Here is a 23,354-nt window from a genome sequence, read left to right as displayed (position 1 = left end):
AATCTTGGTGCAATGCTCACAAGCCTTAAAATATTATGACAAATTAGCTATGATTTCATCATGTGACTCTAGGTTGTTTTTTCAAGCATGCACACTAGTGAGCCCAAGCTCTATAAAACTACAATACAATTAATCTAACCAAACTTTCCTTTTTCTCCCCCCTGGAGACTGGATTCACAGCCCTTCATGTGGCCGCACACTTTGGCCAGATGGACTTTGTGAGGGAGATTCTCACCAAGATGCCGGCAACCATACGCAGTGAGACCCCAAAGATCACCAGTGAGGGACAACTAACAAAAAAGCAACCAAGTGAGGTAATAAGAGTTGCTGTCCTACGAACAACAAACTGGGGCGCTATGATCGGGTTTATTGATTTGAAGCAGTTTTATTAGACCTCCACTTACTGCTGTATTTTAAGTTAAACAGACTTGCAGAAAAGAATTTCAGTACTTTTGCAAATGGTGATGAATAAAGTAAATAAAATACTTGACTTCAGATCAGGGTATGGTGGTTGTCCATCATGTCCAATAGATGTGTGCAGGAGAGTCTTTAAGTGGAAAACCTGGCGCACTGGGGCAGTTCAGCTCTCTTGACCACAGAAGTCCAGGTCCAGTGGTACAAACAAGTGTCACAAGCTGGGGTCTTCTTTGGTTGCAGTGGATGACCACAACATCTTCTGTGCCTCATCATGCCCTTCGCTCTCCACAGAGCAATGCGGAAACACCTTCCTGGCCATTGGATCTCACTGTAGATCTCATCCGCCCAGTCCGCCAGAGCAGACTTAGCATGCTAGGATGACCATGTCCCTATATCACCGGGATATGAGGCTTGCCAGCGACTCTCACCTTGTGTGGCCCACCTTTTGAAATGGTATACAGGGTGTGGCCACTGTCACACGCAGACAGCTACTTGGAGCAAGGTGTGAGCTGAGCTTCCAGTGGGGACCAAAGGTGAGTAAGCTGCCCCGGAATGGACACAACAAGCCCTTTCACCAGAGGTGCTACCCTCCCTGGACACCGCTGTGGTGAACTACATATACCTGTCTGGACACGCCCCTCTGCTGACTGCTCCTGTGGCTCCTCCCACAGACCCCTGTATAAAGGCGATTGGAGGCACTGCTCCTCCCTCAGTCTCCAGGATGTCGTATGGTGATCTCTTGCTGCTGACTGCTCTCTTCCAGCGAATAAAAGCCTATATCTCACCTCACGTCTCCAAGAGTTATTGATGGTTCATCAACCGCATATATCAGGTTATAAAAAGCACTTAAAAGAATATGCTTGTGTTGTCCAGAACAAAAAAAGACAATAGGTGTTATGTTTTATCAAAAGGTAATGTCACTAGTTCTTATCGTTATTTTAAATTCAAGACCAAAATATTGTTTTCTCCTAACAAAAGTATTAAAATATGGCCAAGAACAACAAATGGCAGGGGAAACTCAGGTGGTTGAATGTTCTGAAAAGAGTGTCAGATCAAAGTTCATATTACATTTCTGTATGTTAAAGCCTAAGGACTTAGTCTTAATTTCATCAGACTCAGAGGACACCCAAGTCTATGACTGGGAGATGTTAAGAAACCCTTGTGAAAGAAACAATACACCTTTGGTGCAGTAAGTCCCTGTTGCTGCTGATAGTCATCATTATGTGCCATGTCGTATTATATGGGTGATCATGGTCTTGATCACAGTTGTTCATGGCAGATCTTTCTACAGGAGTGGTTTGTCATTGCACTTTCAATGGGGACAAATTTTAGATTATACAATGAAGAAGGGAGCAAAGGAAAAAAAGAGTAAAATTAGAAGTGCTCCACATGTAAGTATCATAAAATAATTCATAGCTGACATAATATGTTTACACATTAATTGTTATTTAGCTTGTGGGTAAGAGAAAATGATTCACAATCATTAACCTACTGGAGTGAGCTTGCACTATTAATTATTAGAGTTGACTCTCTATATCAGAAGGGAAGGAGGCAGAAGAAAGGAAATTATAGGCCAGTTAGCCTGACCTCAATGGTTGTGAAGATGTTGGAGTTGATTGTTAACTATAAGGCCTCAGCATACTTGGAGGCACATTATAAAACAGGCCAAAGTCAGCAAGAGTTACCTTAAGGAAAAATCTTTCCTGACAAATCTGTTCGAATTCTTTGAATAAATAACAAGACGGACAGACAAAGGAGAATTGATGGATGTTGTATACTTGTATACTTAGATTTTCAAAAAGCCTTTGACAATATGCCACACATGAGGCTGCTTAACAAGATAAGAACCCATGGTATTACAGGAAAGATACTAGCATGGATAGAGGATTGGCTGATTGACAAAAAGCAAAGAGTGGGCATAAAGGGAGCCTTTTTTGGTTGGCTGCCAGTGACTAGTGGTGTTTCACAGAGGCTAGTGTTGGGACCACTTTTTATGTTATAGGTCCATGACAGAATTGATAGTTTTATGCCAAGTTTGCTGATGGTACGAAGAAGGATGGAGAGGCAGGTAGTGTTGAGGAAGCAGGGTGGATGCAGAAGGACTTAGACAGATTAGGAGAATGGGAAAAGAAGTGGGAGATGGAATGCAGTTTTGGGAAATGTATGATCATGCACTTTGGCAGATGGAACAAAAGTGTAGACTATTTTCTAAATGGGCAGAAAATTAAATCCGGGCTGCAAAGAGACTTGGGAGTCAATGTGCAGTATTCCCTAAAGGTTAATTTACAGATTGAGTCAGTGTTGACGAAGTCCAACGCAATGGTAACATTCATTTCAAGAGGACTAGCAAATAAAAGCAAGGATGCAATGCTGACACTTTATAAGGCATTGATAAGGCCTCACTTGAAGTATTGTGACTGGTTTTGGGCCCCTTATCTAAGAACGTATGTGCTGACATTGGAGAAGGCTCAGAGGAAGTTTCTGAGAATGAAAGAGTTATTGTATGAGGGGCATTTGATGGGTTTAGGTTTGTACTCACTGGAATTTAGAAGAATGAAGGGGGATCTCATTGAAGCCTATCAAATGTTGAAAGGCCAAGAAAGAGTGAATGTGGAGAGGATGGTCCCTACGGTGGGAGAGCCTAGGACCTGGTGGCACAGCCTCAAAATAGAGGGACATTCATTTAGAATGGAGATGAGAAGAAATTTCTTTAGCCAGAGGGTGGTGAATCTGTGGAATTTGTTGCCACAGTGGAGGCCAGATCATTGGATGTATTTGAGGTGAAGGATGATGGATTCTTAATTTGTCAGGCCGGTAAGACAGGAGGGAATGGTGTTACGAGGGAAAATGGATCAGCCATGATGAAATATTGGAGCAGACTCGATGGGCCAAATGGCTCAATTTTGCTCCTGTGTATGGTTTTATGGTCTTATTACTGTGAATAGTCAATCCAGGTGAATCGAGATTTAATGTTATTACTACTTTCATTTCAGTCAGGATACACACCTTTACACTTGGCAGCACAGTCTGGCCATGAAAACTTGGTCCGGCTTCTACTTAACTACCCAGGGGTCCAGGTGGATACTCAAACCAGCTTGCAGGTGAGTAGTCACTTTCAGTAAATTAATATATTTGGGTTTGTTACTGTATTACAGGGCTTATCACTTTTGTCACGTTACTGAACATGAGCTTTTTAAGCTCATGGAGATGGTATAAGGTGTATATTAATAGGCAGACAGACTGTGGCTCTAAAGGAAAGGTATATTAAGTGCTATCAGTTGCTCACATCAAAGGAAATCCCAGACTCTCATCTGAATACTGCCAAACGCAGAAGTTTGACACATGGTGAAGATCAGATAGTGGCACATCTACCGTTCACTGATCTTCTGGCTCATCATTGGCTCTCTAAGAAAAGTCCATTCAAACATCTCCAGCTCTCAGCATTATAATGGTTAAGACACTGTAGCAAAAACAATCCCAGTCATTGCTTTACGCATTGAGATGACTGCTGCTGGGAGTTTGATATTTCAACAAATGGTAGCCTCTGGCTTGATATATTTCTCTCAATATTCATTTAGATGCCTTTGATAGAAGCAAACATGCTGAGTTTAAAGGATTACTGAGACAGCATCACTAATTTTTCATTGTTGTCTGAAGCCAAAATCATGTGTAGTGAAGGTCTCATTTGCACCTAGTTCAGCAGAGAAAGTCAAGTTATTAAACCCAACGGTGTCCTGATCTGTCATAGCATTGGATTTCCCTTGATGGCCATCATAGAGAGCTCTAACACTGAAAAAGAGCCTGTGGTTCTACAGTCCCCTTTATTGCAAAGTTTCTGCTCTTATTTATTAATTAGGGCATCTTCTCCCTGTGTTCTTCTAGATTGCTTTCCTTTTATCTCCTGCTCTCAATAGAAGTCTGTAGCCCTTGTTTAAAAACCCTTTGGCTGGAATAATGGAGTGTGTCTGAACACCTTGGATGACTTGGTGGACCAAGGCAGGATGATGGGTTGAGTAAGACAATGGAACTTAGTGCCTGATTTAGGGCTCAATTGTGCAATGGAAAAGATGAGTTGCCACCTGCCAACTGACATACCTAGAGCCTCACAACTCTTTGAACCACTCCATCAACAGTGACAGAAGTCTACTTGGCCAGATTGGCCTGCTAGCTGTGTTCCTTCTGGGTCAAGCTCCCAAGGCAACTGCGAGTACTCAGAATACAGAGTGAAGGCCAAGCTTGAGTATAAAATCCAATTTTCAGTAAGTCTGGAATAATTGTTTTCCAGGAACTGTTGGAGAGATCAGTCATCTTTGAAAATACACATACTGATTTATTGCTTTTCACTCAGCAATTGTCATTAAGGACATCTGCCTGAAAGCTTATGATTTGATTGGTCAAAGTAGATAAAGGCTGCAATAACTGAGAGTGTCTCTTCTATTCCTCAGGATTCCTGAGAAATAGTGCAGTACAGGACGTGACAGCCACTGAACAAATGTACATAACAAATGATGTCAGGAAATGGTTGGTGGGAACATCGCAGAAAACAAGCCACTTTATTCTATGACTCATTTCCTAATTTATAATGAAGTAGTATTTAAAACAACTCTTCATATACATTTAGGTTCTTTAGTTATTTTGCAACAGTTTGATACTTCCCCATATTTGATAAATCTATGGGAATCAGCCAGTTGAATTTTCTCCTTAAGAACAATCATCCTTGGCCATTAGCAAACATGAAAGTTTCAAAAGACATTCAATACTTAAAAGGATTAATATGTGTCATATAATTTTAGGGATGTGTACTGGATGTACCAAATTGACTAATATTAAAGAATAAACACGAGGAAATCTGCAGATGCTGCAAATTCAAACAACACACACAAAATGCTGGTGGAACACAACAGGCCAGGCAGCATCTATAAGGAGAAGCACTGTCGGGCCGAGACCCTTCGTCAGGAATATATACAGTACTGTATATTAAAGAATATACAGTACTGTACAGATGCCTAAGACTTTTTGCACAGTACTATAAATAAATATATATATCAGAAAACATATCAAGTCTCCATTTTAAACTTACCCAAAAATAATACTGAACATTAAATAGGTAATAATGAAAGGTATTAGGATATTCCAGTATTATTTTATACAGTCAAATAATACACCTGAATGAGTATTATATTTTTCATAGACCTTTACACAGTACTGTAGTAACTTTATGTATTGCACTGTACTGCTGTCGCAAAAAAAAATTCATGACATATGTGAGTGATGATAAACCTGATTCTGATGTATGTCTCTTTTGTGGACTGAGAGTGGGAAAGGGAAAGGAAGAGGAGAATCATGGTTAGGAAAAGGGAAAGGGAGAAGGAAGGGAGCAGGGATCACCAGACAGACATTCTGTAATGATCAATAAACCAGTTGTTTAGAAATAAATGTCATTGCCAGATACCTTAGTGCTGGGTGTCTCTGCACCTGCACCACACCCTCCACTCTGGCTCTCCTCCACTGCCTCCTGTCCCTCAGCATTCCCAACACCCTTTGCTCCTGCCAGATTTACAAACTCACTTTTCACTTCACATTGGCAAATACAGTACTGTGCAAAAGTCTTAAGCACTCTGGCAATTTATATATGTGCCTAAGACCTTTGCACAGTACTGTAATCAACACTCTGTGCTAAGTCTAAGGTACCATTTGTGAAAATAAAACTGGAATTTACATCAAATTTTGCAGCAAAGAAACAGATTATTTACCCATAGATTTATATCTCATGTGAACCCCCTCCTAGCTTATTTCAACATCTCAAAAGTGGAATGCTGCATATGCAAAAGGTCTGAAATAAAATATGCTGGGAAAGCTGAATAGTTTAGGTGGCAATGTGAAAAGAGAAAAGATGGTTAATATTTGGGATCACTGGCATTTCATCAGTGTCCGTTGAAGAGTCATTGATCAGAAATTATAAGCCTGCATACCCCTCTGTTGACTACCCAGCATTTTTTATTTGTATTTCTTCCCAAATATTTAACATAGCCATCCAGCTTTCCTGCTTTTAAAGAAAATCGACCTGTACCCAAGGGGCTGCATTCTTTAATGGACAGCTTCAATAAAGTGCATTATTCACCTAAAAGCAAGACCTTCCAGTGAAATTCCTGACAAAGGGAATGTTACACAAAATTACTTAATTGGAATATGACAAATGATAATATGAATTTTGAGTCCCCAGAGCCAACCTTTTCCAAATGAATTCACCTTTGGCATAATGGCACAAAGAACAAGCTATTTTCTTACTATAGCAAAACTTTTCCATCACTAAGAATCTTTTACTGCCTTTCTGTAGTTTTTACTGCCCTTTATCTCATAATATAAATCCAGTCACGATTACATACTCATTCAGATGTACTTCTTCATTCACACTCATACTGATGTCCATGATTGCACATGCACACGTGTAAAAACTGTTCTCATGTTCCAAATAAGAAAACATACTACTTACTTATTAATTATATTCACTCATATTTATTTATGAGTGACATTGAACGTGCTCCAAGTGTTTTAGTCTACAGTGTCTCAGAGTATATATTACACCCCTAAAACAAAACATGCCTTTCACTTCCATTGCATAAGTGAACTTTCCAAGAAAACACAACCTGGAATTGCATATTTAATTATTTGTGGCTGATTTTACAACACATCAATGGTGTAGAGTTGCTGATGACCAGGTATTCCTGATATGTGTTTCTGTCAGATAAAGTTCCATTCCTGCATGGTTGAATAGTCACATTTGCTTTGAGCATGAGAGTTATAGTTGTTTCTAACAGGCCTATCTAGTTGAGTTCTTTTTATGGCATTCTTTAATAACATTTCGAAATTTGGTACAAGTTCTCTTCCACAAGTGCCACCAAAAGACTGACAGAGCTTGGGCCCATCTGATTGCCTGAAGCTACACTTTTGATCAGAGTGGGACTTTAATTCTCTGCCTTTGAACCCGATGCTACCTATTGACCCATGTCTAGATGAATATGATATCTAGTGCGTCTATGAGTAGGCTGTCATCACTGTTTGTTCATGTGTATTAGGTCAAATGGGCAATGACTTCATTTAAGAAGGTTTGGCAGATAATGGCAAGTTTAAACTAGGAGAATAGCCAAAAGAACCAAATGTTCTTTTGTTCACAGTGTAAGTGGTGTAATATATTGCGTGTGTCTTCAGGAACAGGAGGATACTAAACAAACATAATTTATCTGATTCATAGACACAAGAGATTCTGCATTTGCTAGAAATCCAGAGAAACACATACAAGATGCTGGAGGAACTCAGTAGTTCAAGCAGCATCTCTGGAATTGATTTTGTGCCAAGATCAACTGTTTACTCCTCTCTCTGCAGATGCTGCCTGGCCTGTTGAGTTCCTCCTGCATCTTGTATTTGCTATTCCCTATTTTATCAGATTATTTTGCCACTTGATCATTTTTTATTGTAAGTTGATTTCCATATGCAGACACATTGATGAAGTGGTGTCTATGTGGATTTAAGAGGGTGGCTGGTTGACTTTTTTCCAGAGGGCCACCCCACTCCACCTCGCAGCACAGAGTGGTCACACTGCAGTCGTTGGACTCCTCCTGAGTAAATCCACCTCTCAGCTGCATCTGAAGGACAATCGGGGACGCACCTGCCTTCACCTGGCAGCTGCCAATGGACACATTGAGATGGCCCGAGCTCTCCTCGGCCAAGGAGCTGAGATCAATGCCATCGACAAGGTGCGTGAAAAGGAGCAAAACACACTGCCCTGTGTGCAGTTTCCTTTCATGCTTTTTTGTGTCATGATTGGATTAGATACTGTATATAAAACATTGCAAACCAAACCACAATACAAAACCCTTGCATCAAGCCAGTCCTATTCCTTTTCAAGGGGGCTACTTCTAAATTTAAGATTGGAGTGCTCAGAAGAACTTAGCTGCAGATTCCTCACCTCAAATAACTTCAGGTGTTCCTCTGTAGTCCAAAGCAAAAAGCAAAACTTCAGCTAGCGATTAGCATAGACATGTCTCTCTAGATCAGCCAGTCAGTGTCAAGGAAAATTGCAGGTATACCTTTACATGACAAATGAGGGCGAAGATTTATAAAAATGCATTAATGTCAAGCATCTGCAAGGGTTGGGGTAGGGACAGTAGATAGGAGGCAGGAGACACGAATTGGGTGGTTCAGGGGGCAGAGAGGATTAAATCAGAGAGCATCGTATTATAAAGATAAAAGATTAGCTTTATTTGTCACATGTACATCAAAATATACAATGAAATGAGTCATTTTGCATCAAATCACATTAGCGAATATTGGACTGGGCAGCCCACAAGTGTCAATGCGTTTCCAATGCTAACATAGCATGCCCACAACTCACTAACCCTAACCATACGTCTTTGAAACGCGAAAGGAAACCGGAACACCCTGAAAAAATCCACACAGTCACGGGGAGAATGTACAAACTCCTTAAAGAAATAGGTGGAAATCGAAACTGGCAATTGTAAAACTTTGCACTAGCCAACATTATTCTTCAGATGGGTCACTGGTGACAGACTACAGGAAGAGTAAACAAGTTTACATTATCAGAGCATTCAGGAGTATTTTTAATTTTAATCATCAGATTATAAATAATAATATTTTTTCAGCTTCTTGACTTTTCCATTAACACCAAGACCAGTTAAGATATAAAATGATTAAGTTTTCGCTTTAGATTCAGATTTATTTATCACAAGTATATTGAAACAAACAGTGAAATGTGCCATTTGCATTCACAACCAACACGCCTAAGGATGTGCTGGGGACTTGCAATAAAAGTTCAATTTACTTTCTTCCCCCCGTGCCCACCCCCCTGCCCCATACTGTCACTCTATTCCCCAACCGGTAATCAGAATCAGGTTTACTATAAACACAAGAAAATCTGCAGATGCTGGAAATCCAAAGCAACACAGGGCAGTAAGCCCGGGCCTGCTGAGTTCCTCCAGTATTACCTCAGGTTTATTATCACTCTCATAAGCTGTAAAATATATTGTTTTGTGACTGTCGTGGAAGACATAAAAATTAATGTAAATTACAATAAAGGTAAATAAATAAGCAGTTGTATAAAATAAAGAAGAATAGCAAGGTAATGTTTATAAGTTTGAGGACAATTTAGATTTGCTGTCTGGGAATCAGGCATTCTCCTTGTGATTTCTTCTATTACTCTGGCTTACTCCCACATCCCAAAAGACATTAATAACTGACTACTATAATTGACCCCTTGATATGGGCAAACAGTAAAGGAATCATAGAGCATTGAACATTACCGCACAGTAGAGGCCCTTCAGCCCATGATGTTGTGATGACCCTTTACCCTATCCAAGAACAATCCACCCCTTCCCTCCCACATAGCCCTTCATTTTTCTTTCATCCATGTCCTTATCTATGAGACTTTTAAATGTCCCTAATGTATGTGCCTCAGTTAAATATCTCCAGCTATGAGTATGGGCTCAGTTCTTCTAACGGTTAGAGAACTAGAGAAGTGTGAGAGGAAAGTGGTTGCAGAGAACTGGATTAAGTAGGCTTTTTTCTTGTTCTTTTTTTCAGAATAGTTGGACTCCTTTGCATTTTGCAGCAAAGTCTGGTTCCCTGGATACAGTACAGTTCCTGGTGGAAAATGGAGCTTCTCCCAAGTTGGAATGTAAGGAGGGAAAGACACCCATTCAGTATGCAGCAGCTGACCACCACCAGGAGGTGGTGAGTTTTTTAATCCAAAAGAATAACCTAACCTTGAAATTGACAGAGGACCGCAAGGTAGGTGATGGAAGTTCAAAACTCTGAACAGTGCAGACTAGAACCAACTGCACCTGGATCCAACATTTTATAGCACATCTCAGAAGTATATTTTTCAATGTTACTCAGAAGCCTTGAAATGAAAACTCAGATATGCTTACTGTCTCTGCACTTTCTCTATAGCTCTTTGAAAATTTATCCAGTTCACTTGGAGTGACACTATTAAACAAACTTTTACTGTTCTTTCATTCCAGATGAAAGCAAATATTTATTCCTTCATGTTGCCTTCAAGTCATTTTCTAAATATTTTTGCTTTCATAAGTATACTTTACATTTTTGTGAAGTATGTTTTTTGTGTAAAATAGCAGTCTGCAATGGAATATAGACAGATTGAATGAGTGGGCAAAGGTTTAATCAGGGAAGTGTGAGGTCATGTACTTTGTTTAAAAAAAATCAAAGAAGTAGATTATTGCCTAAATGAAGAAAGACTGTAAGTGAGTTAAGTACAGAGAGACCTAGGTGTTCTGGTGCATGAATCACAAAGAGCTAGCAGGCAAGTTCAACACATAATTAAAAAGGCAAATGGCATTGAGATATTTAAAAATAAAGAGGTTTTGTTGCAATTCTACAGAGTACAGTGAGGGCTTATCTTGATTATTACCTATATTTTTTGTCTTCTTACTTAAAAGACAAAAATATATATTTTTTAATATAGTATTGCAGCCAGTATTAAGTGGGTGAGCTCATATTTTTAAACATTGGCACCTAGTCCTAGATATTTCCACAAAAAGAAACATCCTCACTACATCTACCATGTGACGACCTCAGCAGATCTTATAGAAGTAACTCTCACTTTTCTGAACTCCAATAGACACAAGCCTTACATCTCCAACCTTCCCTCTTAAGCCAATTTCCCCATTCCTGGTATTAATCTTGTAAACCTTAGGGAAACCAAGCATGCTGAAGCGGGTAAAAAGAATAAAATAATATATCGGCAAAGTTCTGTGAAGGATGCGAGGGAGCATTTGTTGAGAACTGGCCAGTTGTTGTATTTCTCTGTGGTATACTACATAAGTCTGCAAGAGATGGACTGTCAATCATTTCACACTATCACTGTGCTTTAATTGTGTGAAAGGTTTTCAGAGATTTCAATGGATAAGATTCACTATAAATATAATTACAATTGCTGAATTGTCAGTGCATTAATGAAGAACTAACATAATTCTTACGGATTTTGTTGCAGTTCCTCTTTGATCTCATGGTCTGTGGAAAACTGAATGGGAACAGGGTCATTGAAGAGTTTGTCCTGCACTCAGCTGCCCCCATGGACACTGCCGTCAAACTCTCCCATGCTTTTGGCATCACGGCTCTGAAGGAAAAGGAGAGATACAGGGAGTTGCTGGAAGCTGCCAAGTACTGTGAGAACATGGCCAGTGAGCTGCTTACAGTGGCATCTGGTTGCAAGAGTGCTGGCTATTTGCTTCGTGCTGTGGATCACCGGGGCACCACCATGCTGGACTCCTTAATAGAGTGCGAACAGAAGGAAGTGGTAGCTCACCCAGCGGTGCAGAAATACCTAACTGACGTCTGGTTTGGCAACTTGAAGTGGGCCCACTGGAAAATAGTCCTTTTGTTTTTTATCTTCGTCATCTGTCCTCCTATTTGGCTGCTCTTCTCCCTCCCAATTCACCAGTTTAACAGGATTCCAATTATGAAATTCATGAGTCATTTGGTTTCTCATATCTTCCTCCTGGTGCTGTTTATATTAACAATAGTCTATCCCCCCCTTAGCCCGATATATGAAGGTCGGATGCTTCCCTGTTGGAACGAATGGCTCCTGCTGGCTTGGCTTTCCGGAATGCTGGTCTCTGAGCTGACCCACCCAGGGGAGAGAGCAGGATTGGCATGGATTCGGATATTTCTCTTGGGATTTTCGGCTGTCGCTGTCTTCTGTCACCTGCTTGCATTTGCCTTCCGGGACCATGAGCGGCTGCACTGCTTTTTTGCACGAAATATTTTCCTTGCAGTAGCCATGACCCTCTGCTTTGTGCAGTTTCTGGAGTTTCTCACCTTCCACCACCTGTTCGGCCCCTGGGCTATCATCATCCGAGACCTGATGAAGGACCTGGCCAGGTTTGCAGTCATCCTTGCGCTGTTTCATGTAGCTTTCACCATGCAACTCACAGCAGTTTACCAACCTGTATATCCTGTACCACCACTCAAACCGTCTGCTGGAAATAGATCAGGTTCTGAAGAGGCATATGACATTCAAGACCCATTGGATATTACTGTCTTACTTTTCTTTGCTCTGTTTGGTATGATGGATCCAGACTCCTTACCCACATTGTATCGGACGCCCATTTTTACCCAGTTCATTGTCAAGTTTGTTTTTGGAATGTATCTTGTCATGACTCTGATTGTCCTGATCAACTTGCTGATTGCTATGATGAGCGACACTTACCAGCGAATCCAGGCACAATCAGACACTGAGTGGAAGTTTGGGAGGGCCATGTTAATCCGTGACATGATCAGAAAATCAGGGACCCCTTCTCCGTTCAATCTATGCACCAATCTTTTCTACTACATCAAAATGCTGTGCAAGCATAGGGGTAAGTCAGTGATTTACATTCATTTGAAAGGGTGGACCAAATTTTTTACAAGTACTTCATGAGTGAAGTTGAATTTGGAAAGGAATTGATTTATTAGTGTCACATTATATGTAGGGAGATACAGTGAAAAGCATTTATTGCATACTGTTCATACAGATCAAATCATTACACAGTGTTTTGAGGTAGAACCAATAACAATGCAGAATGTACTGTAAATAGCAGCTGAGTGTAACAATATAACAGGAAAAACTGCAAGTAAATAATGAGGAAGATTACAAGGTAAACTGTGAGGTCAAGAGTCAAACTTATTGGAGTGACAGAGGACAGGCAATGACCTGATAGAGGCGCAGAAGATGGTAAGAGGCATAGGTTGAGTGGACTGCTAGGTTTAAATGGCTAATACCAGTGGGCATGATTTTAAGGTGATTGGAGGAGAGTATGAGCAGATGTCAAAGTCAGGTTCTTTATACAGGGAATGCCCTGCCAGGGGTGGGGGTTGAGGCAGATACATTAGGGCACATGGATGATAGAAAAATAGAGGGCTATGTAAGAGGGTATGATTAGATTGACCTTAGAATAGGTTAACAAAGGATGGTACCTGTTAGCCAAAGGGTCTGTACTGTGCAATGTTCTATGTTCTTCGCTTTCTAGGGAACTATGGCAACTGGGTAAAAACTGTTTTGGAGCATGGTGGTATGTGTTTTCAGGTTTTTGTATCTTCTGACCAATGGAAGAGGAGAGAAGAGAAAATGGGCAGGGTGGGTGGGATCCTTGATTATGTTAGCTGCTTTACTGAGATCATGAGAAGTGTAGACAGAGTCCATGGAGGGGAACTGGTTTCAACGATTTGTTGAGCTGTGTTCACAAATCTCTGCAGTTTCTTGCAGTCACGTGCAAAGCAGTTGCCATCTCAAGCCATTATGCATCCATTATAGCCCTGATTTTCCTAGCTTGAGTACTTAGGGAAACTGACAAGAGTAAACCAAAAGGCACAGGAAACCGAGGGATTTGCATGAAAGAGCAGAGTCTGGTTTGCACCTTTAATAGGCACAGACTCATTGGAGTCACGCAAAATTGGCATTGGTTATTATTTCCACGTGTACAGTGAAAAGCTTTTGTTTGCATCCAAACAGATCATGCCATGCCCAAGTACATTGAGGTAGTAAAAGAATAATTTATGATGCAGGATTCTGACCCAGTATGTCAACAATTCCTTTCCTCCCACAGATGGTGTTCAACCTGTTGAATTCCTCCTGCAGATTGTCTGTTGCTGCAGAACACTGTGTTACAGTTACAAAGAAAGTGCAGTGCAGTAAGACAAATGAAGTCCAGGGGCCACGGTCAGGTCAATTTGAAGTCCAAGAGTTCACCTTCAGGCATATGAGAGGTCCATTCAAGAGTCTGATACCAGCAGGATAGAAGTTATCCCCACCACTGTTTTCATCCATTGTGTTTATATGCTCTCAAAAGACAGGATGACTAAAATAACCTGATCACTTGGCCCATGCACCATCAAGTCCTGAAGGTGCCAGGTAATCAGAGTTCTACTCTAATTCAATTTGAATGACTCGCAGTTTGCATGCATTCTTGCCTCGAGGTATCTATTCCGTCTACATATGCAAATCAGCCTTCTCCTAATCTTGGATCCTTATTTCTGGTCTTTCTTTGTGCTTTTATGATAACAACTTTAAAACATAGAGAATTGTCGTCAGTAATTTGGAAATGAATGCCCATTGATACCCCCTGCATTGATTGGCTACAGTCCCAAAAGTGAGATCTGGGTAAACCTTCGGCTGACTGGCTTAAAAAGCTCTCTAGGATGCACTTCAAAAATCCCTTCTTATGTAAGCCTTTCACACTGAGGTGAAAGCATTAAATATTGAGGAAGTTGGAGCAATCAGTTTCGAGATGGACTCTAGTTTTTGTCCCATTACAGTATCTGAGTTGGTGGCAGGGTTTAGGCAGATGTACTATTCTTATGTCTCTGAGTTGATGTAGTCAGCCAATGGTGTGAAAGTCTCTCTTCTACCTTTCCTCTTTATTCGTCAATTGACTCATCAGATTCCATCCTATTTATCCAACTCATGAAAATATTCCTTTAACATTTTACTGGGGTAAAAATCCTGGAGCTTTTTCATATGCCCTGTGATTACTTCTTTTACCACTTTAATTTTTGGGTGGGGAGGGGGGATGTCAATAGCAAGGCTAGGATATATTAGCCCTTATTTTTTCTTGCTACATTCCCAATGATTTCCCTCAGATTCTATCACTGATCTACACAAGGCAATTTACTGTGGCAATTCTATCTACCAGGTTAATTTGGCAGGCAGAAGGAAAACATCTGGGGTAAACTCCATAGTAACAGGGAGAATTTACAAACTGCACACATATAGCCCTGAAGGTTTGAATTGAACCCAGGTCACTAGGAGCTATGATGCAGCTTCTGTACAAGCTGCATCTTTCTGCTTCACCAATCCTTCTTTCTTTTCATTGTTCACTTTTTCCTTCATATAGTCCTCATTTCACACTGGTACTAAATCCCTAAGCCTCTAGAATTTCATCTGAATAACACTTTTTTTGAGCACATAAACAATTGAAAATGTTTTTGATTTCCTGTTGAAACTTGATAGTGGCTAGTTCTGGGGCATTTCACACAATTCTACACTTTTGACTTGGTACTTTGCCACCCTTATAACCCTGACCTCATTTCCATATTATCCATGAACAAAATTGTATAGTTCCCTCATTCAACATTTGTTGTCAAGCATTGGGGGTAAATATTTTGATCCAGAACTTGGTCTTCAACCTCAACATGAATTAGAGTCCGTTTCTGATAAGTTCCTTACCTGCATCCTTCTTCCCTTTGCTTCCCATTCTTCCCCCACTTCTCAGTCAACCCCTCCACTACAATTCTCATTAGAACCTCTGAATTGTCACAGTCCCAGTCCAGTTGAAGGATCTTGATCTAAAATATCAACTTTCCATTCCCTAATTTGCAGTAGCTTTGCTGTCTCTACCACTTGACTCATCACTGCCATGATACTCAGCCACAATTACAGGCCTGTTCCCATTTCTTGATCTTGATTCTTCTCCTCACTTCCCCTCAGGCCCCGAGGTACAGACCAGACCATCCACACAACCACGATCATATCACTGATAAAATACTTATCCCAACTGACAACCCTTCCCAAACTCCAACAATTCTTTAAGGTTATCCAAATTATTTTGACCTTGCAGCCACACAACCCTAAAACTTGGACCCAATTCCTCGACAACTTGTTTTCATTCACAAAAAAAAACATTTCTGACTATTTACAAAAACTAACCATAGCATGTGAAAGTTTTAGTCACATTTGATCTTGTTCTTAAGTAGATTGATAGATTAGGTTAAATGTATGAATCAAAATACAGAGTCTAAATAATGGAGATATATTAAATTCTTCTTGTATTTCTAACATTTGAAAAGGATTATACAAGAATTATGATGCCAGAAACAAATTTAATCTGTAGAGATTCCACTCATCAGCTTGAAAATGATTGAATGACATTATTCTACAATCACTTGACATATTTGTATCTCTGTAATTTAAAGAATTCAATGCATACTTGTGTTCATGGATAACATGATTAATCATAATTGCAATGGTGTAAAGGGGAGAAAAGTCCCGTGGGAAATAGGATTGTTGAAATGTTGGAGCAGAGTGAGGTCGTGGAACTCATTGGAGCTTTCCGGGCCACAGCTCCAGATAATAGCCATCCATTCAAAATCACCAGACTCATAGTATATAAATCTTCATGATGTCCAAATATCAAATATGCAGCACCCTCTTTGTTGCCACCCTCAAAAAAAGTAGATCACACATCGCAGTGCACCTAAGGCTTATTGTGGGCACTTAAACCATTATTGCAATACCACAAAGGTTAATACCTCCTTTGCAATGTTTCCCCACAATCCCGCATACAAATAGAACATCAATCATTACAGCTTTGGAATAGAGTCTATGTTGATCATGATGCCAATCTAAACTAATCTCATCTGTCAGTACACTGTCATATTCCCTATATCCCCCAAACCTCATGAAAAGCCTCAACCCGAAACGCAACAGCCTGTTTCTCTCCGCTAATGCTGCCTGACCTGCTGAGTTCATGCAACTTTCTGTTTGGTACTGCTTCAGATTTCCACCGAGTTCATACAGCTTTTTTTTGTACTGCTTTAGATTTACTCCATCTGCAGTCTCCCTCCACAACCTACCTGTTCATTTATCTGTTTCCAGCGGGAGGGAACAGCCGCAGGTGTACGCTGCACTGGCTGTGCATTTCCCCTCCTTCTCCTGACAGTCACGTAGTTACCTGTCGCTTGCAATCTATGGGTGACTACCTCCCTGTAGCTCCTATCTATCACGTCCTCATTCTCTCGTACTAGTCGAAGGTCATCAAGCTGCAGATCCAGTTGCCACAGTAAACTTCTACCATTGGGAAGAAAATACATTCCACTTTGCACTCTCTGCTATTCACTCCATTGTCTATAGAGCATAGAATATAGGAAGTTAAAATTTCAAAGTAAATTTATTATCAAAGTACATATATGTCAACATATACAACCCTGAAATTCATTTTCTTGCGGGCATACTCAATAAATCCAATGATCATAACAGAATCAATGAAAGTCCACACCAGCAGGGTGGACAATGAGTGTTAACACAAATCCAATGCCATATTTAACTTTGCTTGAAATAGCCCTCTGCAAGTCATACCTGGTTTTCTGGTACAGACCTGGGTCATCAGACTTGAATGACACAGATCTATGGCATTGGATCTGTGCTTAGGCACACAAGTGTAAAGCGAGTAGAGCAGGGGGCTTAGCACACAGCCTTGTGGTGCACCTATGCTGATCGAACATAGCACAGGCGCAGGCTCTGGCCCATTGTGACTGCAACTACCGTGTTTCCATTCTAACTAATGCCACCTGCCTGCATGTAGTCAATCTAATGTTTTTCATGTTCTGTCCAGTCCAATAGTAATGCTTGCCTTCACTCAAAAACCATTCCATCCTCTGAACATAATTTCTGCATAAATAAATGGGCATTAACTCTGTTCAGTAGAGTTACATGGTACAGAAACAGGTCTGCTCCTCCTGTTGTGAAGTACCAATCTATACTTTATCAGCTCTTGGTCCGTAATCTTCTATGCCATGGTGATTCAAGTGTTCATCCAGGTACTTTTAAAATGGTGTGACAGTACCAGCCCTGATTAACTTGTCAAGCAATACATTTCCGATTTCTACCATTCTCCAAGTGAAAAATGTTCCATAGCTTACCTCGAACGCTCTCATTCCTCGACTTAAAATTACGCCCTCAGATTTTAGACACCTGTTATGGGGGAAAGAACTCTCACTTACTGAGAAAATTTTCCCCTTAATAGATTGTTTAAAGTTTCTCTAAAGTTACCCCACAATGATCCAATCAGCATCAAAAGAGCACTTCACGCGTCAGGTAAGCTGCCTGTCAGAATTAATCCATCTTTTCTCTTTTGAATTGATTTATATTTCATTTTTTGTTATATTTTCTCTTTTTAGGAAAAGGTAGTAGTTTCATTTTCCAATTACATTCCTCAGTTCACTTCCTTTCCCAAATGGATGCATAGCAGTCACGTTTCCAAGACTGGGGAATTTTAATTCTGTATTCCAAACCCATAGGTAAACTCTGCTCTATGGAGGGCCGGGAATTGATGAATGAAGGAGATAACCTCGACACCATATCAGATACACGCTCCATTGACATGTTGTCACATACATCTGTCGGATGGATACAAAGCACCTCTAAAAGAGCAGCACAGATCTCTCCTGAAGGTACAAGATTGGCTTCTTTTTGTATTAAAGTATTAACAAATTTCACAATGTAGAAATAACTTTTTGATCCTGAACTCTTTAAAACATGATTGTTTTGAGGCAGCAGCCCCGGGCAAAGATATAAACTGACTATAAATTGCAAAAATGAATAGATAATGCAGCAAATGTTGTTGGAAGATAGCACAGTTTTTTTTTGCCTACATGTGAAGATTAGCAGCTGAAACACTTCTTTTTAAGCTGTGAGATATTAACATAACTTTGGAGCAAGCATGTGTCGTTGACACTCTGCACTCTGGTACAAGAGGCAACCACAGATCAGTAAAGAGTTTCGCTTTACATTTGGAGGCCAATGATTCTCTTTCTACTTCCCCTGACAACAAAATCTGACCCTCTGTTTCAATATGTGAACATAAAAGATAAGGAGGCCTGGAAAAATGTCTTGTACTCTTTGAAGTTTAATAGCATCTGTTTCCTTATTGAGCTTTAAAAAGCCTACTTGATAAGTATTTTGTCATTTGTGAAATTGCCAGTCAATGTGGGTAAATAAAAAGCACCATGTTTGATGTTGACTGTTATCTTTGAACATCCACTTCCCCACAAATCTACTCCCTCTACGATGAATTTCTGCCTCATTGTACACCTCTTTCTCACTGGTAATACAGCATTGTTGCTTCATTCAAATGTTTCATCAACAGACTAATGTCTAAAGTCACCACCTTCTCAAAGGCAATTATTCCGGCCTTACCAATGATGCCCACAATTTTTAAAATGTAGAGTAAAATAGATAGATTTCACATTTTTTTGGTCCTGAAATTTTCATTAGAAAAATTAATTACATTTGAGCATATCACTCAGATGAGGCGAAGTTTACAGAGAAAATTTTTGCTGTTTCTAGACTGAAATTTGTCTGCCTACAGTTTCTGGGGATTATGGATAAAAGACAATGTACACACTTGTCAATGAATATAAAATGCATAAATATAGAAGTTGCTCAGGAGAGAGAATGGAAAAATGAAAGAGAATTAATCAAAGGGACATTTTAATGGCTTGATTTACTGTCTCATTCAAGATTTTTTGGATTTACGAGGATTGAGATTAGCAGTCAAGAAAAAATAGACAATAACTTAATCTAAACCATTTGAAAAAATATGACTGGAGGAATATGAAACAATAGAAAAATAGTTTTTGCTTTAGATATGTGTGAATATAATAAAACTGACTTCTAACATATCCTTCTCCACAGCTGGATTCTTGCGAGGCATAAAGCAAAATGGTCCAATGCAGATTGAAGATATTATTGACTGGCACAATGTAGCTTTTCGCTATTTAACAATGAAAGGCCAGACTGATGGTATGTTTGTAAAGGATTCTTCTCAATTAAAGGGTTGGTTTCATTTCTAGTAGGTGCAAGACTGAGATACAGTGAAAAAGTTTGTTTTGCATGTCATCTGTACAGATCTTTTCACCACATCAGTGCATCAAGTTAGTACAAGGGAAAACCTCAAACATAATATAGTGTTACAATTACAGAGAAGGTGCAATGCAGGTAGACAATAAGGTGTAAGCCATTACAGTTAGATTATGAGATCAAGACTTCATTTTTATCGTGTGAGATCCACTCGACAGTCTTCATACATTGAGATGGAAGTTGTGCTTGAGCCTTCTGGTACGTGCGTCCAAGCTATTAAATTTCTATCCAATGAGAGAGGGGAGAAGACAAAATATGCAAGATGGGAGGGGTCTTTAATTATGTTGGCTGCTCTTCCAAGGCAGCGAGAAATGTAGTCAGAGTCCAAGGAGAGAAGGCTGGTTTGTTTGATTTGTTGAGCTGTGACCACAACTCTCTGCAGTTTCTTGACATTTTAAGAAAGGTATCCCGATGCAAGTAATCTAGAAATTAAACCATAATAGGCACTCATTTTTCAGTGAGAGTTTTGTATAAGCATGCTTACAAAGAATATATGAAGAGAATGTATGAAAGAATGTATTTATGGTTCAGCCGGCCGGTGGTGTAACAGCATCTGCACCGGACTTCAAAGTGAGTGGTCTCAGGTTCAAATCCAGCTGGCTCCTTGCACACTTCCCATCCGTGCTGGGTTGAGTATCAAGTTAACATCTCGGCCTTGTAAAAAATGGACAAATGCTAAAGAAATTGCAAGATTGCTGCCCAGCACAGAGAGAGAGGAAGAAAAAGTACTTATGTTTGTTATTTGTAAATGAAATGGAAATTTTAAAAGGCATTGCCCTTGAAATGGCACAATTTCACATTGAAGATGTTTAGTTTGAACTTGAGTATTCTTCAGCATCCTGAAAATTGCCTTCCATGACCAGCCAGAAGCAGGTTATACCCAGTAACATTCACTGCCATTCACAATTTATGGATTTCAGCATAGACCACAAGTTATCAAACTGTGTATCCTGAAGAAAGAGGAAGTGAAGCATATTGATCATTCTAACCCAAGACTAATTTGATCTTCTGTTCTTTTATTCAATTTTAGATCTATAAATTCTCAATTACTATAAAAGGGGAAAGTAAGATCTTCTGTGGCAGATTAATTAAAGATTGCTTTATCTATAATATTACAAAATAGATTTCTGTTTTGACCTTCTACACTTTTAGGTCTGGTGTTGATACAGCTGCAGCATGATGGAAGTCCAAAGGTCTGTAAGTGTGATTTTGGCACCAACTATCAAACTTGACTTGCCAAATCCCGATAACATCAAAAACATGAGGTGCTGCTCAGATGGATTGTAACATTGTTCAGCTATGTCTGAGTTCAGCTATTGTTCAGCTATGTCTGAGTAATCTGTTAGTGGTTTCTGCACTTTTCAAGGTCATCAACCATATATCAAGCAGCTATTCATCGAGTTACGTTGATCAGAGGAGAAGGATCATCGTAACCATTGAAGATGTGTAGTAAAGTGTGTTTTTTTATTCATTAAGTGATTATTATTTATTTAAAGGATTTTACATAGCAGTACAATTGCTTAGCAGATCTGTTTTTATTTGGTAAGACAAATGGCAGCATGTAATTCTCTCCCTATGGCCATAATTTATTTTTAATTTTTACAACCCTTTGTCCGTATTTCCTTGTTCATTCTATTTTGCTTCATATTTTGCTTGAATTTTACTTCTATTTCTAGGGCACTGAGAAAATGTGTGAACTGTAGTTCTAATACCTCTTTGATTCTGGCCAGAAATGCTATTCTGGACATAACATTATCTGCAAATATAGAAAGCTTCTTGGCAACTACTGCAAGGTTCCAGCAGGGTAGGTTAAATTTAAGGCGCATGTTGCAACATTTGATTTTTGAGTTAATTTTCCCTTTCCAATTTTTAACCACACTTATTCTGATTGAAGTACCTCCTTCTTTCATAAAACATGCTTGTTTTAAGGCATTTTCCATAAAAGCAGGGTGCAAAGAGACCTCACTGATCTCACTGTGCTCCACTTGGCTCTTCACTCTCCCCCCTCCTTTCATTTCAACAAGTTCACTCATAGAGCTCATCTCCTGATCTTTCTATAGTCTGCTCAGACTTTTGACCTGTTGTGTTAAATCATGGGTTAGGAGATGTTCCATCACAGACGTGGTGTAAGTAGGCATATTGGGTTAGTAACAGGGATTGGTATCGGGAGGGAGGTGGTTAGTAACAAGATTGCTGGAATCATTCCTCTCCCTGCCTGGTTCGTTGGTGCATTCCTCTCCCTAAGCACTTAGTTCATTATTCCCCCAGTGCGCTCAGAAACCAGACTAACCCCATCAGATAAATGTTCAATGAATTCTGATTTTCATTAAGGCCAAATGAAATGTTAATTTATAAATAAATAATTTCTTTTTGCAATTTCAACAGTGACTGTCGCTTAGATAAAGCATCGCACATTTTGTATGGAGCCTAGATATAGTAGATAAGAAATATTTATTTCCCTTGCAGAAAATCAATAACACGTGGACCTATACTTAACATATGAAGAAACAAATAGAATTTTTTTCCTCCCAGTAAACTGGGAAGCCACAAACCTCAGAGCCCAAATGGATAGCCAAAGCAAAAACCACCATCACATTTCTGCAGTTATTCAGATGTGTCTGTGAATAGTCATACAGTCCAAGAGCTAGCAAATGGAATGACTGAATGCATCACATGGTCATTTAAAGAAACAGGCCAGCATTTTTTGTCAAGAGCCTGCTTGAATAAACTAGTCAGAATTTAAAACTATATTTTAATCTGTTTGTTCTACTTTTGATACTGATGTGATTAGTTTGCTTTGTACAAAGATTTCCAATGTTTTTGATAATTTATACAATTGGAGGAATATTTTTGAATTATTTATAGTATCTTCGTATCTAAAATCCTTGTCTACTTTGGAGAAGGAAAATAATTAAAAGCTTAACCTGTACTATTATAGTGTAAACTTGCTGCAGAATAAGAAAATGTTTTGTTTAAAGTATGCTGCCATGAATTTGTTAGTAATATCATTAATGTTTGATCATTAGTAATAGGACTAACAAACAACAAGATATTATCGTACTGTGGAGATTTTCTCTTGGATTACACTTGTGAACTAATTACCTATGATAAAGTCTTCTTGAAAAAGCATTCAAAATTGTTTTTTGTGAAGAATTTGAAAAATTCTGAATAATGATGAGCTGTGTGCATACTACATGGTAGCTCACAGCGTAATGGTTAGCATAATGCT

The 23,354-nt window shown here is 39.5% G+C and overlaps 1 protein-coding gene across 1 annotated transcript in view; it reads left to right on the top strand.

Annotated features, from left to right (window-relative positions):
- Window positions 1-23,247, top strand: part of trpn1 (transient receptor potential cation channel, subfamily N, member 1) — a 245,911-nt gene extending 222,664 nt beyond the window's left edge. Inside the window, exons 22-29 of the mRNA XM_073047991.1 lie at window positions 168-314; window positions 3,411-3,518; window positions 7,974-8,171; window positions 10,015-10,221; window positions 11,444-12,809; window positions 18,505-18,657; window positions 19,901-20,008; window positions 21,278-23,247. Of these exons, the coding sequence (XP_072904092.1) occupies window positions 168-314; window positions 3,411-3,518; window positions 7,974-8,171; window positions 10,015-10,221; window positions 11,444-12,809; window positions 18,505-18,657; window positions 19,901-20,008; window positions 21,278-21,357 (2,367 nt within the window). The 3' untranslated portion in view covers window positions 21,358-23,247. The remainder of the gene's footprint in view (window positions 1-167; window positions 315-3,410; window positions 3,519-7,973; window positions 8,172-10,014; window positions 10,222-11,443; window positions 12,810-18,504; window positions 18,658-19,900; window positions 20,009-21,277) is intronic.
- Window positions 23,248-23,354: the final 107 nt, after the last annotated feature.

Source organism: Hemitrygon akajei, chromosome 1 (genome assembly GCF_048418815.1).
Source record: "Hemitrygon akajei chromosome 1, sHemAka1.3, whole genome shotgun sequence".
Classification (NCBI taxonomy): Eukaryota; Metazoa; Chordata; class Chondrichthyes; order Myliobatiformes; family Dasyatidae; genus Hemitrygon; species Hemitrygon akajei.
Note: the sequence above shows the minus strand (reverse complement) of the source record. Positions and strands in the feature narration are given on the sequence as shown.